This window comes from Seriola lalandi, unplaced genomic scaffold (assembly GCF_002814215.2).
Source record: "Seriola lalandi dorsalis isolate HSWRI2012SDOR001 ecotype SW California unplaced genomic scaffold, Sedor1 jcf7180002054861, whole genome shotgun sequence".
In the NCBI taxonomy this organism is placed as follows: domain Eukaryota; kingdom Metazoa; phylum Chordata; class Actinopteri; order Carangiformes; family Carangidae; genus Seriola; species Seriola lalandi.
In genome coordinates this window covers 839134-856664 of record NW_019525414.1, presented here as the reverse complement: position 1 = coordinate 856664, position 17531 = coordinate 839134, and the positions used below count along the sequence as shown (strand labels likewise).

At 42.1% G+C, this 17531-nt stretch overlaps 4 protein-coding genes and 1 long non-coding RNA gene across 11 annotated transcripts in view; 3 read left to right on the top strand and 2 right to left on the bottom strand.

Annotated features, from left to right (window-relative positions):
• The window catches only part of ubr4 (ubiquitin protein ligase E3 component n-recognin 4), a 54209-nt gene extending 51467 nt beyond the window's left edge, over positions 1–2742 (top strand). For all 7 annotated transcript variants that reach the window (XM_023427482.2, XM_087179705.1, XM_087179704.1 and 4 more), the window contains 4 exons: positions 16–240; positions 570–660; positions 983–1145; positions 1330–2742. In XM_023427482.2, coding sequence (XP_023283250.1) covers positions 16–240; positions 570–660; positions 983–1145; positions 1330–1394 — 544 coding nt within the window. In that variant the 3' untranslated portion in view covers positions 1395–2742. The remainder of the gene's footprint in view (positions 1–15; positions 241–569; positions 661–982; positions 1146–1329) is intronic.
• A 2243-nt stretch (positions 2743–4985) lies between these two features.
• LOC147817889 (uncharacterized) lies at positions 4986–5643 on the bottom strand. The gene is made up of 2 exons (XR_015438548.1): positions 5575–5643; positions 4986–5353 (listed from the first exon to the last, which is right to left on the bottom strand). It is a non-coding gene; the product is annotated as an uncharacterized LOC147817889 (long non-coding RNA).
• A 2431-nt stretch (positions 5644–8074) lies between these two features.
• LOC111670786 (transcription factor HES-5-like) lies at positions 8075–9465 on the top strand. Its single transcript, XM_087179639.1, has 2 exons — positions 8075–8193; positions 8306–9465. The coding sequence occupies exons 1-2, from the start codon at positions 8131–8133 to the stop codon at positions 8753–8755; spliced, it is 513 nt and encodes a 170-aa protein (XP_087035765.1). The 5' UTR covers positions 8075–8130; the 3' UTR covers positions 8756–9465.
• Positions 9466–13087: 3622 nt separating this feature from the next.
• Positions 13088–14285, top strand: her12 (hairy-related 12). Its single transcript, XM_023427722.2, has 2 exons — positions 13088–13190; positions 13301–14285. Exons 1-2 carry the CDS (start codon positions 13122–13124, stop codon positions 13700–13702), a joined length of 471 nt encoding a protein of 156 aa, XP_023283490.1. The 5' UTR covers positions 13088–13121; the 3' UTR covers positions 13703–14285.
• A 513-nt stretch (positions 14286–14798) lies between these two features.
• On the bottom strand, positions 14799–15577 carry LOC111670837 (transcription factor HES-5-like). The gene is made up of 2 exons (XM_023427750.1): positions 15475–15577; positions 14799–15364 (listed from the first exon to the last, which is right to left on the bottom strand). Exons 1-2 carry the CDS (start codon positions 15541–15543, stop codon positions 14963–14965), a joined length of 471 nt encoding a protein of 156 aa, XP_023283518.1. The 5' UTR covers positions 15544–15577; the 3' UTR covers positions 14799–14962.
• Positions 15578–17531: the final 1954 nt, after the last annotated feature.

The following is a 17531-nucleotide window of genomic DNA, read 5'->3' as shown; positions in this document are numbered from 1 at the left end:
AAACTGTCTCTGCAGTACAAGGGCTACGTCTCGGGAGGAGAAGAACCTGCAGAGTTTCCAGGAGCAGCCGTGTGAGAAATGGATGGAGAGCTCATATGAGGTTGAAGGACCGCACTATTTCACCATCTTGGCCATGCACATCATGCCGCCTGAACGCTGGAGGAGTTCACGTATATACTTCCTACGAAGACTCCTGGTCACCGCACATGCCCGCAAGGTCTCGGGCGTTTGCACCAACAAGTAAGACTTTACTTTTCTGTCCTTCTGTTTTACAAGTGTTACAGTTAAAAATGCAACTTTGTCTAACATTAAATCCCTTCAATGGGGCAACATGAAATTATGATTTTGTTGGGTGGGGTTTAAGGAAGGCCAAATACGATAAGTGTTTGACCACTTATTCTGAATGAACACACCTTATATCTACACGGAAGAGTTTCTAATCTACCAATCTTTACTTAAAGTAGATCTGAACTTACTAAATTGTGCTAAAACTGTATATTTTACAGATTCATATCATATTTAAAAATATAGCTAATCTCATAAACCATCCTTCTCTGTTTTATTTTCAGACTTACAGACAAAGCACCAAAGGAATATGCAGTGTATCGCTCTCCTCTTCTCTTCTGGGGCCTGGTGGATCTGGTCTATGACATGTTCAGGGTAAATGTGTTGCACATCAAAACTACTGTGCACCAATGATATTCTGCTGTGTGTGTTAAGTTATACAGACATGTTTAATCTGACTGTAGTGAGTTTGAAAATGAGTCAAGATGCACAACAAAAAGAAACTGTTTTTTGGACTTTTAAATGATTCAAAAAAAAAAAAGAAAATTTGAATTTTGAGGCAACAAAAAAAAAAAACCTGTGAATGTAATCAAAGGTTTGAGGCCTCCACAGTCACATTGTGTTGTTTCTTGGATCTTACTACATGATGTAATACTGAGAGTAAAACCTTTCTCTGTTCCGCTGTTTGGCCGTACAGAAAGTACCCACCAGCAACACTGAGGGGGGCTGGTCCTTCTCGCTGGCAGAATATGTCCGTCACAACGACATGCCCATCTATGAGGCCTCAGAGCGCGTGCTCAGGGCCTTCCAGGATGAGCTCATGCCTGCCGAGTCCTTGTCAGAGTTCTTTGATGTTGTAGGTTAGTATACATATACACCTGATTCACTTTGACTGCCCAGTCATCCCTTTTCGAAGATTCAACTCGAAATCTGAATTCATCTTGGAAAACGACCCGTCACTGTTGCAGCTCTTGTTTTTCCTTTGTGACTGGTCAACACTGAACTTCACATTCTTGTTTTGACTTAATGTTGTTTCTTTTCCAGGTCTTCTCTCTGAAATCGCAGACCCAGACCTCTTCCTGCAGGATTTGTTGAACTCTTTGCCGTGAAAGCCAACCTCAGTCCACACCTCTCCAACACACAACAGCCCTGCAAATAACATGGGGACACCTATCAACTGAAGGAAATGTCTTTTTACACATTGATACACATGCAGAGTACATACACAAAGTATACACCATGCTTCCTGCTCACCTCCCTCCCCCATATGACGTAACAACTTTAAACAGAATCAATGTGTAGTCTAAAAAAGATCATCCACATTTGGCAACATCTCTGTAACGTTTAACACAAAAAGACAACGCTGTTAAAGGGTGGGGGGGGGCACACTCAAACAGAATTTCACGTGTTGCCCCCCTGATTCATTTCGCTTCAGTGTATAGTTTCTGGCCAAGCTTGAGACAAGACATCTGGGACTCATTGTGCTTCAGGACAGCTACCACCAACAGATCTGAAGATTCACATCACAGTTTACCACAGAATGATGGGCTGAGAGTATTTGGTTTTCATATTTAAAAAAAGAAAAAAAAAGTCCGATTGATGGGAATAACTCATGTAAATTCTGTTATAAGGTGGACGTTTTTGCTTTTCAACCCCCCCCCCCCCATTCTAATCCTGGGGTGCAATGTTAAAGTAACTAAAAAGGTTTTGGGATTTGACCCACCACGTATTACGAATGGCATTTGATTTTATCTTGTTTTCATTTCTTGTTTGTTTGGTTTCAGTTTGTTTTTGGTCAGGGCTTTTAAAATGGCAGAAGGTGTCAGTGTCGCATGGTTGCCAGGTAACCTGTCCTTTCTTCTGGGCTTTTGCTGTTTGGTCTTCATGTAGGTTGTAACTGGAATTTGAGTGATGGACAGAAAAGGGTTTTTTGATTTAGTGTGTATGTGTAAGTTTCTTTTATCAACCTCTGAAGCAAAATGAGGAAAAAAACAAATAAAAGTTTGTTTTATTTTTTTTCCATAAAGCTATGCCTTGTTGACAAAGTGAACTTTGGACTTATAACTTGGAAATATCAGACCTGTCTAAATTAATAATAAAACAGACCGACATTATATCCTTAAACACTTCTTTTCTTTGACTAATTGTTTTGTGTGTTCAGTTTATTCATTTCTCAGGCCTCTCTGTGCTCGTTAGTTTTGGTTTTATCACTGGCTACATTCTTGTGTCAGTTCCCACAACAGACTTCTGGAAAGCAAAGTGCAGCTGAGTTTTATCTTCAGTGACACTTCAACGTAGTGAAAAAGGTGTCCTTGTACTCAAGAGTTGAATGCATGGTGTGGAGTTCACCCGGTTTATTGTTAATTCACCTATTCCCGCTGCTACAATGTTCAACTGTTGCTGAATGTCTGCTTTCTGAATTTAGCTTATGATTAATAAAGCCGTAATAATTCCAAATCTGCTCCAGGGTGACCTCCTCTGTTCCTGCTGCTGTCTCCACTCAAACTGTGGATCACCTTCTGTGTCCATTAAAGCAGCTTATTTGTTTTCTAATGGGCTATTGAAGGTGAATAGAATAGAAACATATTAAAAACACAATGTAGTTTTTACATTCACACCAGATCAGATTACTGAAGTCATGTTTCTTTAGTCCTGAAGGACTTTAAAACGGCTCATATCTATTTTAGAAGAGTACAGGGGCAAAGTCCAGTGTAAACAATCAGACGTTACATTCTGAGGCCTGTACTACGAAGCAGGATTTGAGGTTATCCAGGTAACATCAGGTTTAACTCTGGGTTTTCAGTCCTACGGCTCACGGTAAATCACCATGGTAACTGATGCTGAACTCCTAACCTGCTCTGGCGCAGATTAATTTAGAGGATCAGGTTAAAACCGGTCAACAGCCAAACTACTGACCAATCAGATACCTGGAAAAACTGATTCATCATTCCTACAGGATCCTGAAGGGGACAAAAGAGTTTACAATAAAGTGATCAATAATAAAGATCAGTAGATAGTTGTAGGAAATATAAAAAACCAGTGGAACAGTTTTCCTGTTTGAATCTTTCCATGTGTCCACTGTGGTTTTAAAACAAAGCTTCTAAAAAAAATGCACTGAAACTTTATCACGCTTAATAAATAGCCTATATAATTACTATTATAGCTTCACAAATATTCTTTAATCCGACAGGATTCCTGACACCGATGAAGCTTTTACTCTCCTCTTCTTCACTGCTCAGAATAACACGAGCACTCCGTGACCAAATAAATAGAAATAAAAACTAAACTTCTGATAAGAACAATGATCCACACTTTGTTAATTATTTCCATCATTATAAATGAACATTTCAGTCAGACTGACTCATCAGACATCAGCTACTTCTCTCCTCTTTTCTTTCTCTCCTCTCTGCAGCAGAAACAGTCTGACATTAACTTTAACCTTTATCTGCTTCACATGTTCATCATCAGACTGAAGAGCGAAAATACTCAAACATGATAATTCATGCACTTATTTACAATATATCTTAAATTTGACTTTGAAAGAAATTATATTTAGACATGGAAATAATCATTTTTATTCCAGTCACGTGATCATGTTCACATTTCACCTTGTTGAACAACAACTTTTGGACGTTGCTATCAGCGTGTCTTTCATATCATATAAAGAACTTCATTCATGGCTTTGATGATGTTGTTTATAATTAACAACTCCGCCTCTTTCACGTGAACTCGTAGTACAGGTTATCAGGACGGTCAATGTTAGGTTCAGTTAACCCAGATAACTAAAAGTTATCCTGGATATGTTGATCTTGCTTCGTAGTACAGGCCTCTGAAGGTCGACTGAACCCGGCTGACGGCAACCTCCCTACTTTCCTGTTTCAACCTTCAAACCTGCTTATTTTAAAGCACAGGTTCTTTTTTTTTTTTTTTAAAGTCTGTCTTAAAACAGCACGTGACCATACAAACATTTAAAGATTACAGCAACCGATAATTATTTCAGTGTAGATATAGGGATGTGAGCATTCTTTCAGTTGTGAAACTCATATTTAGTCTGTGGTGGTGTTTTGCTTAAACCTGTTGGGATCATGAGTCCTGGGGGGAAAGGCTGTTACTGTGTGGATCATGTCTGGAGGTATTGCTGTGTAAAGGCCACGAGAGGGCGACATTCATTAACACACTCAGATGTGTAGTGGTAAATGAATAAAATACAAAACCTGATAGAAACAATCCAACTGACCACATTAAAGTTTGCATTGTAAAGTGACTGGTCAAAACATTTAGAAAACACCAATAACAGTTTAATTTCAACTTGCATGTGAAAGCACATATTGCACGTCACTCATGGCTTTCAGCTAGATATTTTATACTTAACAATTAAAATTAACAAAAGTTACAATGTCATAAACATTTACAAAATAAAGTATGCATTGGCATAAACATTTCCCCTTCATACAAAGGAATACGCTTTAAGTTAAAACCCTCGTCATTCTGTGACCAGTGACAAGGAGCCGGCTGCTAAGTTTAAGGCATAAAATGCACATTTTAAGGCCCAACTGGGGACCAATAAAATCACAGTGTTTATGGTCATAGTTGATCAGTATAAAACTCCAATCTTTTCTACCTTTTTACACTCAAGTGAAAACACCACAATAAAAACATACAAACAAAACGCTTTACTTTTCTGGATCTTTTTTTCTATCTGAAAAATGTTATTCATGTGGAACTTCTTCTGGACATGGTGCAGATATGCTCAAGGCTTCAGAGCTTGTAGATATTGTAGCCGTTGTATTGTGTGTCAGGTTATCTTCACTCGTGTGTCCCCTCTCTTTACCGGCAGCACAGCGGTGCCACGTCCTCTGCCGGGGAGGCGAACAGCCTCATGGCCTCTCTGGAGGATTTGGTGTAGCCACTATGGAAAATCAAGGCCTTCTTCACTGTGAAGAAGGAGACAGTCTTGTCCCACACATCAGAGCTGGACACTACAGTGTTGAGTTGGCTCTCCATTGCTGAGCGGAGCCTCACTGCTCTGTCTGTGCATTTCCTCTCCAAAATCATCATTTTACACAAGCTGAGGAGAAAGGAAAACATTAGAGTACTGTTGGATAGAGAGCGCTTCAACTTTAGACGTGAGCAAATACAGTCCTAACTGTCAGTTCGTACTGATGAGTGTAATTTGTGAGTCTGATAACCTAATAAAACCAAAACCTTCCTGACCCTCCAATGAGAAAATATTTGAAGGAAGAGAAATAAAAAGAAAAATCCTCCTCTACAGATGAGTTTTGTCCTTACGTTTTGCGCTGATCCCTCATGATGAATGTAATGTCAGATGTCGTCCAGTCAGTCCAGACCTGTGTGAGGCGTTCAGGGTTATGATTTTACCCACCAAGACGTCCATCCCTTATATACTTATACCAACTTTCCCATCGATTCAATGTGATGCTGGTTCTCACAGTGGTTGGCCAATCACAAAGCAGAGTTATGACAATAGGATGTGAATGAATTAGTTGAATTCATGGGGTACAATGGCCCCAATCCAAACAAACAGCTGGGAGGGGCCCTTCGCAGGCCCCTTGTTGCTCAGCTGATGCGCCACAACAAGGGAGATATCCTGATTGTTGTGTGGACTGGGATGATGTGTGGTGGGAACATGGGGAAAAACATCTGCATGAGGGCGACCTACACGGAGGAGAAGGTCATTCACTTACAAGAAGTCTCTGTAACTATGACAACATGGTGGACAGAGATGTGAAGCTGAATGGCGTGTGGCCTGAGTTTCCAATTTTTTACTCTAAAAATGTGCAGTATTACTACTAATACTTTACATTTAGAAGTGCCTATAAGACAAGACTTACTCACAGCTGCCAATACTTAATACTTTATCATGTTGTTATGACTTGTTGTATCTGTGTCTGTATTGAATATTCTTTCTGTTGCAAAAATCTTATGAACAATATTCACTTTTTCTCAACTGTTTGTCTCACACAGCATCGCACTCTTTCCTTCACAAGAAAACTTCATCAACTATCCTCAATATTCTCAAATCCTCAAACCCACCGACACACACACACACACACACAAGCACACACACACACACACACACACACACACACTATTCTTCTTATTTAACTTTCTGTCTCTATTTCAGCCTTCCCAATTCTCACGGTGAGCGTCTCCCATGCTTGATTGGCTGACAATAGCATACGATCAGTCCAGATGGTGTGCCTGGAAGCTCTGTTGACAGCCCTGTCTTCCTGGGTGTGTGTGTGTGCTGGGAGAGGGGGGTGGTCACTCAATCTTTGTTCGATGGGGCACACTTCCTTTGTGCAGCCAGCCTCAGTGTCATTAACACTGAAGTGTGGGAAGCCCGGGACCACAGCAGCTCCCACGTTCCACACAGGCAGGAAGGGAGCGTGTGACTGAGACGTGGCCAGCAGCAGGCATATCAGCCAGTGTGTGTGTGTGTGTGTGTGTGTGTGTGTGTGTGTGTGTGTGTGTGTGTGTGTGTGTGCGTGTGTGGGAGGGATGGAACGTGAGTAAGAGTGTGGCAGTCTTTGAGTATGTGGGGGTTTTCCTGATGTGTGAACATGTGCTTGGAGTGTGGAGACTGTTGGGATGTTTACAGTTGAATCAGTTCAAATCACGTTCATGTTCAATTAAAGTTTCAAAACAAACTGAATCCTTTTCAAAGCAAAATATCCACTTCTATGTATTTTCTATTTGTCAAATGGAGTATGGTTTGAGCTAATGTACAATAAACACACACACACACACACACACACACACACACACACACACATGTCAGCTGACCAGGTTCCTCTGAAGTGTGTAGGTGTGATTTGATCAGATTTGATTGACAGCAGTGTCATCATTCCGCATCCAACATCTTTAAAGGAAGATTAGATTTGATAAATATCTGGGTCTGACTTTCATCATTTCTATGAGTAATAAGATCTGGGGACCCAACCAGATGACTACCAGTCCAACAGGACCAGGAACATGAGCTGTCAGATCATCAGATCGTTGGTAAACTAGCAACAGTTTAGTCAGATTATCAGATATAACTTCATTTAGACATACGTTTGAAACAGTGTCAGTGATAACGGTGAAGCTGGACATCATTAAACACTTTGAGGAATGTGTGCCAGTTTGGATGATTATGACCTGACATCACCATACAGTCCAAACAGAAATATGTTATGTGAAAGAACCAATATTGTTTTCATTTTGACACTGAGTAAGAGAACAGGTCGTCATGGCCTTTGATTGACAGACTGTTCTGGCGAGTGAGTCTGCAGCTCGGCTTCTGCTCGGCTCCATGAGGGAAGTCTGCCGTGTCAAACCGGTGGAAGCGGCTGCGTGTAGATCTTTTCTAATGGCTGCCCCTCTCTAACACCCACGTGTGCCTGGTGGCGGAGGCACTTTGTGCTCAATTACGTGGCGGTGGAGATGACATGAGACAGCGGCGTGCTTCCCCCTGGGGTCACCACTTTCCCATATCAACACAAGCGCTGGGTCAGTCTCCCAGCTACACCACCCCTCCTTCATTCCCACCCCCTCCACCCCGGGCCCATTCTCTTGTAGTCTATTCCTCCACCTGCTCCCCGGAGACACACTCATTGTCCCCACGGCTATAAACACTTCATTGAGCATGTGGCAGCCCTGCGTTCCTCAAAGCCCTTCCCAGCGCTCTCATTGGTCCCCGGACTGTGAGAAACTCCAACAAGCCCAAGACCCACACATTCATATGGAGATTTGTGTGTATAAATACAGGGCAGAGGCAGAGGAGCAGCAGCTCAGATTCAACTGGCTCTTCAAACTGAGCAGACTCGCTCTGACTCTACAACTATGGCTCCCACTGTTTTTGGACAAGCAAACTGCTCTAAGGAACACCTGACTCCTGCTCACAAGGTAAACACCTGTTCTATAAAGCCACTGTACTTCCTTGTCCAAATGTTTTCAAATAACATGAAAAAGTTTCCAGTTTCAAATGGTCTAAATGTTTTCTCCTCTTCTTCTTCAGCTGAGAAAGCCGATGGTGGAGAAACTGCGCAGAGACCGCATCAACACCAGCATTGAGCAGCTGAAGTCCCTGCTGGGTCCAGAGTTCCTCAGGCAGCAGCCTGATTCCAAGCAAGAGAAGGCGGACATCTTGGAGATGGCTGTGTCCTATCTGAGAAGCTGGCAGCAGCAGAAGAAGCAGCAGCAGCAGCAGATCAGCATGACCTCCGGCCTGACGACAGCCAGTGACGGCTACTCCCGCTGCGTGCAGGAGGCCGTCAGCTTCCTGTCCCACTGCCAGGTCCAGACTCAGGCCCACAGGCGGCTGCTCAGCCACTTCCAGGGCCTGCAGGTGTCCAGCAGGACCAGCCACAGTCCCTGCAGCCTCTCTCCTCCTGGCTCTCCTCTCCATCAGGTCAGCTCCAGCAAAGGTGTGAGCCAGGCCAGCTGTGGTCTGTGGAGGCCCTGGTAGGATGGAGGCAGCGTCACCTCCACGCAGAGACAGAACCACGTCTGTGAATGTCATGGACAGAGAGTTGAGGACTCACTGAAGTCTGTTTCCTTTTGCTTTGGCAGGAGATTAACCATTGTTGAGTGTTTTACTAGTGAGGTGAAATGTCCCAGTATTCTTTTGGAAGGACTGATGATTCAGGTTTTACTGAATATGTACACCATGTGTATAATTAGAGGGCTCACTCTGTGATTGTGTTCATTGTTCATGTGGAAAAGCAGATCACATCTCATCTTGTTCCATGACCCATGTTGGGTGGAAACTATTCAAGTGTCTGAGACACTGTTTGACTTTGATACTGAGTATCACTGACTGATCCGTCTCATCACCTCAGTGCTGATGAATCAATATCCCTTCAATGGATCCAATGGATCCACTTCTATTGTAAATCTTGTTTTGATTCTACTTTATTATGACTATGTGTAACCATTATGTGGCCTGTGTGTGAAGGAGTGTTACTGCTGAACCTGTTCACTGTTCAGCTGTGATCTTTATAATAGATGTTTTTTCATCTTCAAATGAAATTGAAAATGAATATTACCTTTCATAAAGGCTTTTTATGTTGACATCAATCTTTACTGAAAGAATCTGTTGAACTGCTTCCTTGAGAAGTTTGTCTTTGAACATTTCAAACAATAAATGGAAAACTTCACATGAAGTTTTACAAACATAAACAACAACAGTGTTTCCACTTTATTCAGAAAGTGCATAGATCTTACATAAAGATCTTACATGTGTGTGTGTGTGTGTGTGTGTGTGTGTGTGTGTGTGTGTGTGTGTCAGCAGCTTCACTGAATGAATAATTCATGTAAGAAGTGAGCAGCAGGTGGGGTTTGTATTTTGATTAAAGTTTAGAAGTAGCTCCATCGAGGACTACAAATCCACAAATCCTGTCACACCACAGCATTCAACCAACAGCAGCTTCACTCTTGTGTCTTGCTCAAGGGAACAGTGGCATCGTTCAGGCATCTGCTGCTCCAGTAATAAGTCAGTGTGATCATATTCGTGAGAAAACAGTGTAAATAGTTGTAGACTGGAGCATTTAAAGAGCAACACCACATATATTCACAAGATAGAACAAAAATGAGTTTATTCTGTCACCAAAGTGCAGACAACATAATGATATCTAATGCTTCGGTCTAGTGCAGCTGAATAGCAGATGATGTGTTTACTGCCAGTAATGGATGTAAATCTGTGTTTGCACATGGACTCGTTTAGTTGCAAAGTTTCTGTCATTTTCAATATCCTGATATTATTTCAACAAATGAGTTGAAAACATGTGCATGTTCAAAAATAGAATCGACATTATTCGGGGGGGGGGGGGGGGGGTCATTTTCATATAATCTCCCCCAATCTTTCCCCAAAATTTCTCTCTCGATCCAGAGTTTCCCACAGGGATCGTTAACGCTTCATCTGATCTCACCGTCCTGCTGCACAGGTGTTTCAAAACATGGAGTGTGGGGTGTGGAGACACCCCTGCTCCACTTATGTCACATGTCCCACTTGCGTTGTGGTGGTTGTGGCATGCTGTCTAGAGCTTGAATTATGTCTCAAGTGCCACAAAAGTCTTTCACAACTATCTGTGTGCAGAGGTTGTGGAGAATGTGGCAGGCCTGGGACTTTCTCAGGGTCTGGTTGGCTGGGCCAGATGGTCTGGCTGAAGCTGCCTCCCCTCCCCCTTCAACAGGAGATCAAACACCGTAGCTAATGTGATGTGTAACAAGACACACTTCTATTGTTCCCGTCTTGGGACCAGTGAATAGGCACAGAGTGTGGGAAACGGGAGATACCACACTCACAGAGAGATGGCTGATGGGAAGCCGCTCTGTGCAGCGGCAGTTCTGAGTGATGGCCGAGACTTTATGGCAGGAATTCAGAGCTGCTGGTGGGAGGGAAACTTGTCTTCACACACACTTGTAGACAAAGACCCCCAGCAGCCGTGTGGTGCACACTAACTTTCAGAGGAGGCACAAATTCACACAACATGTCGACAATGGAAAGGACAGATAATGAAGCCAAACATGAACGTGACTTGACAGATTGGCAGTTCATGTGTTTTTCAAATGCTGCAGTGAAACAGAATAGATGTTCACACACATTCCTAAACATGCAAATGTAGAGCAAGAAAAAAAGAGATGCTCAATATAGTATGTGACCTGGTTTAGATGGATATGATGCCTAACAGCCAAAATATCAACAGGTTGCAAACCTGCCCATGTACATTTACTCAAGCGCCTGTGTTGACCTGTGTGATCATACAGATCCGGGTCTGTCTTAAATGTTTTCATTTTGCAAGACTTTATACTTTTATTATTTTTTAAATCTATTAGACTTTAGTTCACTTTTATTCACAGTCTGTTGAATCACGTCTTAAATCATCCAGAGCACTTTGATTAACCTTTATCTATTTATCAGAGGTTTGTGGTTTCGGATTTAGATTTCACATTCAATATTAAATCAGATGATAAAATGTTGTCAGGAAAAACAACTCTCTGTAACTCTGCCTTATTTCGATGATAAAATGCATTGTATTTAATGTATTTGAATGAATTATGTCAACATGTAGAGAAACATGTCCCTACGTATGAAAATAATGAAAAACTGACAAATTGTCATAATTACCATTTCCATTCATTACCTCTGACTTTCACTTGTCATGCATTAACCTGCCAGGTACCAGATTTGTCCATTAATAATTCAACACTTTTGTAAGTGTACATTTTTTACTGCCAATACTTGTTCACCTTGACTTTGTCTGAGTGGAAATGTTAACAGCTCCTCTGTAGTGGAACAGTATTTTGTTGAGTTCATTAAAACTTTTAGAACTTATTTGAACATTGTGGCTGAACCCTTAAATGAAAGAAGTCAGAGCAGACCAGAGGCAGTCAGACGGCTCCGTGCCAAACAGTGAAGCCACTTGACTTGATTTTTCCCAGATGGTCCAGGACACAGAGTTTCTGTTTGTCCTGCAACAAAAGATCAATTAACATTCCCAGTGGAGCATTGAGCAGCAACGTGGCTTTTGTAGGTCATTTACACTGATGTTGGGGACTGGTGGGAAACTAGGGAGACAGGACTACTCACACTGCGCCTACAAGGCCGACTTCACATCTGGGGCCGGCCAGCAATGGAGGCCCTCAGAGGCACACTGCCAACCCTCTTATAATGCTATTAACTTGACACTAATTTGACACAGTTCACTTACAGCAGGGCCTGTAGACTCTTAGAGGATGAATGAATGCCTGCCCACAATTTCTCAGCAGAACTCAGTTACTGATGTGGGACTAAAAACAACAATAATCCAACAGCAAGAGCCAAAATAACACAGTGCTTTTCAAGATCAGAGATAAACTTAAATAGTGTATAAGAACTGTCAGTGAGCCTGTGGTCAGGCAGGGCTTCAATGATTATCATGACTTTCTTTCTTCGTCATTATCAGCTGAATTTCCTTTTAAAACACCAACAGACATATTTGGCAGCATTCTTTCTCTCTGAATGAAAGCAGGTAAAAATGCACCGTCGGTCTTCTTTGAGCCTAATGAGCAGGAATAGACTGAATCAAAACTCTGAACCGCACGCGGGCTTTGACTGGCGCCACTGAGAAGATGCGCAACTTTCACACCTGACATGACGTGAGTGAGCGACAGCCTTTGATGAGCCTCTGCTCACTGATTGGTTTGTTCACACGTCACTCCTGATGGAAACCCTGACATTAAGGAGCCTGAAGTGAACAGGTGTTACATGGACTGGTTCTACCTGCTCTGTCCTTTCTCCCTCTCCCTCATGTGAAAAATCATGGAGTCTCCTGTTCTACTGAGAACAACACTTCCATGAGCTCTGCTCCTGTTTATGCACCAACATGCTGTTACAGCGAGGCTCAGCAGTCTTTGAAAAGAAAATGAAAGCCCTCACTTTATATTGTTTTACTGCAGTGAAGCATTTGGTCCTTAATTGCACGCACCTCCCTTTGAAGATATTCACTTCAATGTGCATCACTTCTCCTTATTCTACAATGTACAATGTAAAAATTCAAACTCGGATCCTCAGCACATGATTCATTTTTCAATAACTACTTGATAAAGTGTTAATTACCTGTTGCTTATCTTGGGAAACATGCCAGCACAGATACATGCCCTATGAGTTATTGACATGTCTTCTATTGTTGTGCTGGGAGTCCCACTGGTCTGAGTGTGGGAACCCCAGCCCTGCCTGAGCCACATGGCTTTGTTATGCTAATGTCCCTGTATAAAATGAGGAGCAGCTCCTCCAGAGACATCAGAGCTCACACTGCCATCCAGAAGAAGCTGCTTACTTCACCTGCACAAACATGGCTCCCTGCTCCACCAACTACTCCTCTGTTCACCACCTCAGGATCTCTGAGAAAGACAGCATCAAAGTGAGTAGTAGAAGGGGTTTGAATGTTGCATCAGCTTGTACAGTACAAATGTCTGACTGTGTCTTACTGTCTTGAATCATGAACTTACCTGGCTGTCTCCTCTTCTCCAGTTGAGAAAACCTATTGTGGAGAAAATGCGCAGAGATCGCATCAACAGCTGCATCGAGCAGCTCAAGATCATCCTGGAGAAGGAGTTCCACAAGCAGGAGCCCAACTCCAAGCTGGAGAAAGCCGACATCCTGGAGATGACCGTGAGCTTCCTGAGGCAGCAGCTACAGCCAGGCCTCGACTACAGCCAAGGCTACTCTCACTGCTGGAGAGACTCTGTGCACTTCCTCTCTGCTGGCTCCAGCACAGAAGCCTCTGTCTCTCCTCTGCAAGGCCTCCAGCAGCAGGAGCAGCAGCTCCATCAGGCCCAGAGAGCCAGCAGTTCCTCCCCAGCCTGCTCCACCCTCAGGCCCACCACGCTGCTGGACAGCAGCAGCAGAGGCCCCGTGTGGAGGCCTTGGTAGAGACTATGTCACACAGACACTGACACCTGAGGGAATCTACTCTCTCCCTCACTATGTAGGAAATATGTTTCCAGCCTGCTCGCTCCTGGTGGGTTTCCTTATTGTCTCATCACATTGATGGACAAGTAGTAAAAGCGAAGGATCTCACTTATTTGAAGATTGTCCTGCTTTGACTTTGATTCTGATATTTGCTTTTTCCTTGTGTTTAAAGCTGGAGGTTGATTTCGAGTAATGATGGTTTTGTCAAATCTAGTGAAATGATTGTTTACTCCAGTGGAGTTTATCTTTGGACTGCTTGATGTAACAGTATATATGTGTATATGTATATGCCATACTGGGTTTTACTGACAGCTGCTGTTGAGAATATTTCTCTTCTGTTTTGAATTAACTATGCCAAGTTTTATGGATGAGAATGATGATGTATGTTTGTGCAAGTGTGTGCAAGTGGATGTACATGTGAACATCTTGTAATGTTGTATTGGGATGTTGATATGGCTGATGTGCTATTACATTTTGGCTCTTAAAACTTATTTTCTAACATTTGTATGACAATTAACAATAAAAAGATACAATCATTAAAAAAAGCAAATTCAAGATTTTAAAAATGTTTTTTTTATTAATCCAGAGCTTTTAATTAACATACACACACACACACACACACACACACACCTACACACACACACACACACACACACACACACACACACACATAGCATACATCCTGTATTCACAAGTAATAGAATTACAAATAATATAAAGAAAAGTACAAATATATTTCATTGAAAGTTATATTACTGTGAATTCTATTTCCAATACAACAGCATTTTCTTACAGTATAACGCATTGCAATAGAATAGAAAGCATATACACAGATGATCAACACTGTTTGGTGTTTTGTCAAATACTTTTTCATTTATTAAATGTAAATAAGTCAGGGCAGATATGTTCAGTAAACCTTTTAACTTTTAACTTCACACAGTGAAAATGTTTTCAGTTACATAAAGGAACCAAGCATTTATAAGCTCACAGTAAGGATTCTGTGATATCATTTCACTGGAAGCAGTGTTGTGTGTGGTGAACCATCTCCAGTGTGAACTTGTGATTAAGATGATAGATACCTATTACATATCTTCTCATCAATATGATGAAGCACTAAAAACACTCAGTATTACCAGGAGCGAGCAGGCTGGAAACATATTTCCTACATAGTGAGGGAGAGAGTAGATTCCCTCAGGTGTCAGTGTCTGTGTGACAGAGTCTCTACCAAGGCCTCCACACGGGGCCTCTGCTGCTGCTGTCCAGCAGCGTGGTGGGCCTGAGGGTGGAGCAGACTGGGGAGGAACTGCTGGCTCTCTGGGCCTGATGGAGCTGCTGCTCCTGCTGCTGGAGGCCTTGCAGAGGAGAGACAGAGGCTTCTGTGCTGGAGCCAGCAGAGAGGAAGTGCACAGAGTCTCTCCAGCAGTGAGAGTAGCCTTGGCTGTAGTCGAGGCCTGGCTGTAGCTGCTGCCTCAGGAAGCTCACGGTCATCTCCAGGATGTCGGCTTTCTCCAGCTTGGAGTTGGGCTCCTGCTTGTGGAACTCCTTCTCCAGGATGATCTTGAGCTGCTCGATGCAGCTGTTGATGCGATCTCTGCGCATTTTCTCCACAATAGGTTTTCTCAACTGGAGAAGAGGAGACAGCCAGGTAAGTTCATGATTCAAGACAGTAAGACACAGTCAGACATTTGTACTGTACAAGCTGATGCAACATTCAAACCCCTTCTACTACTCACTTTGATGCTGTCTTTCTCAGAGATCCTGAGGTGGTGAACAGAGGAGTAGTTGGTGGAGCAGGGAGCCATGTTTGTGCAGGTGAAGTAAGCAGCTTCTTCTGGATGGCAGTGTGAGCTCTGATGTCTCTGGAGGAGCTGCTCCTCATTTTATACAGGGACATTAGCATAACAAAGCCATGTGGCTCAGGCAGGGCTGAGGCTTGTGAAAAACAGGACGCACATCAATAACTTAGACGTGAAGCAATCACAGGCTGACCAGCAGAGATAAAAACCATCCCCAAGATACAGATCAGACTGGGGATGATAGCTGCTTATCTCAGACACCAGTTACACAGGATGACTGATGTCACCCAGGGAGCAATTAAAGACAGGATTTAATGCACTAGTGGCGTTCAGGGAAAAGGCATTGAAAGTGTAAATTCATTAAATACTGCTGTAAAACAATCTACATTTGTGAAACCAAGACATCCACTTGACTTTCCATTACAATCATTTGGGCCTTTTTGGATTTCTGTGTTCCTTTGATTTCTCTGCCAAAGATCTCCATATATCTTCATACATCCTCTACTAACAGTTACGATGTAAGCTTCATTTACCATTTAGAAAGTAATAATGATGTGGGGACTGAAAAAACAACAAACTCCACTCTGCTGAACCTCCAGCTTTAAATGGTGATTTGTTGAATCTGTATTAATTGAATGAGACCTTTGGAGATTGGACCCAACAGCAGGTAAAGGACTAAACATGGTTCTGCATTCACTTTAAAGTTCTTGTTTGTGGGACATCTTGATTGTCTCTTTTTGTACACTGTTGGGTTCTCCCATAACTGTCAGATCAACTTTACTCCCAAATCAGTACAAATCAAGCCAAGCGTGAGAAAGATGCTTCTGGTTTCAGATAAAACACACACCTTTTAAACATCACGTGATGATGAATATTCATTTTCCAAAAGTCACTAGATCAAAAAGCTTGTTAAACACCTTCCCAGCAGCACCTTGTCCCAGTGCTGACAGTAAAACTCCTGCTTGTTCACCTATGGCACACTTCGATTGTTGACCGAGTGTATTAAGCTGTGAGTGGACAGAGAGACTGTGGGAAAGCCAAGCTCGGACTCTACTCACACATCTACTGCTCAATAGCTCTGACCTCTCAACCACAAAAGGCCTTTTCATCTCTCATCTCAAACAACGGCCAACAGCAGCACTGTGACTGTGTGTGTGTGTGTGTGTGTGTGTGTGTGTGTGTGTGTGTGTGTGTGTGTGTGTGTGTGTGTGTGTGTGTCTGTGTGTGTGTATGTGTATATGTGTGTGTGTGTGTGTGTGTGTGTGTGCGCGTGTGTGTGTGTGTGTGTGTGTATTTATTTGATATGCAATGAGATCTTACATCATGCTGCTGCTCTGAAACCTTTTTTCTATGACCAGCTGCCACTTGTTGTTGAATCCCTGGAAATATGATCATGTCACTTGTTTTGCTGAGAATGATAAACTATAAAACCTCTACAGGTCCCATACACAACATATGTACTGGTTCTTTTTGTATTATATTCCAAAATCTTCTGGAAACAAGTGAAACCTCCCACACGCAAATGTAATATATGTGCATATGTTGAATTTCCAAATATGACATAAATGTACATGCAAAATATAAACATACAGTATATGTAAAAAATATATATGAAACCTATTCGAAATTGACTGGAAAACAATTTGATATATTAGCATATATGTCTAGCCCATATAAATATATATGTTTATGTATGTACTGTATATATCCATCCCAAAACCTATATATGTTGATACAGTAGGTTCCAAGAGTCTGAGACAACTGTCCCAGAATGATGAGAAGACGGACATGTTTAAAATGAATGAGAAAAACTAAACTTATACAATTTTTATATGTACGTTGTTTTAATGAACTTGCATATGAGTTAAATAAATAGCGTTCACATATGCACTCCCAACATGTTATACCATTTACAAATTCATCATATAGATATTTTCAATATATGCACATATACAAATTTTATTATGGGTATTTAATATATGTTATTAATGTAT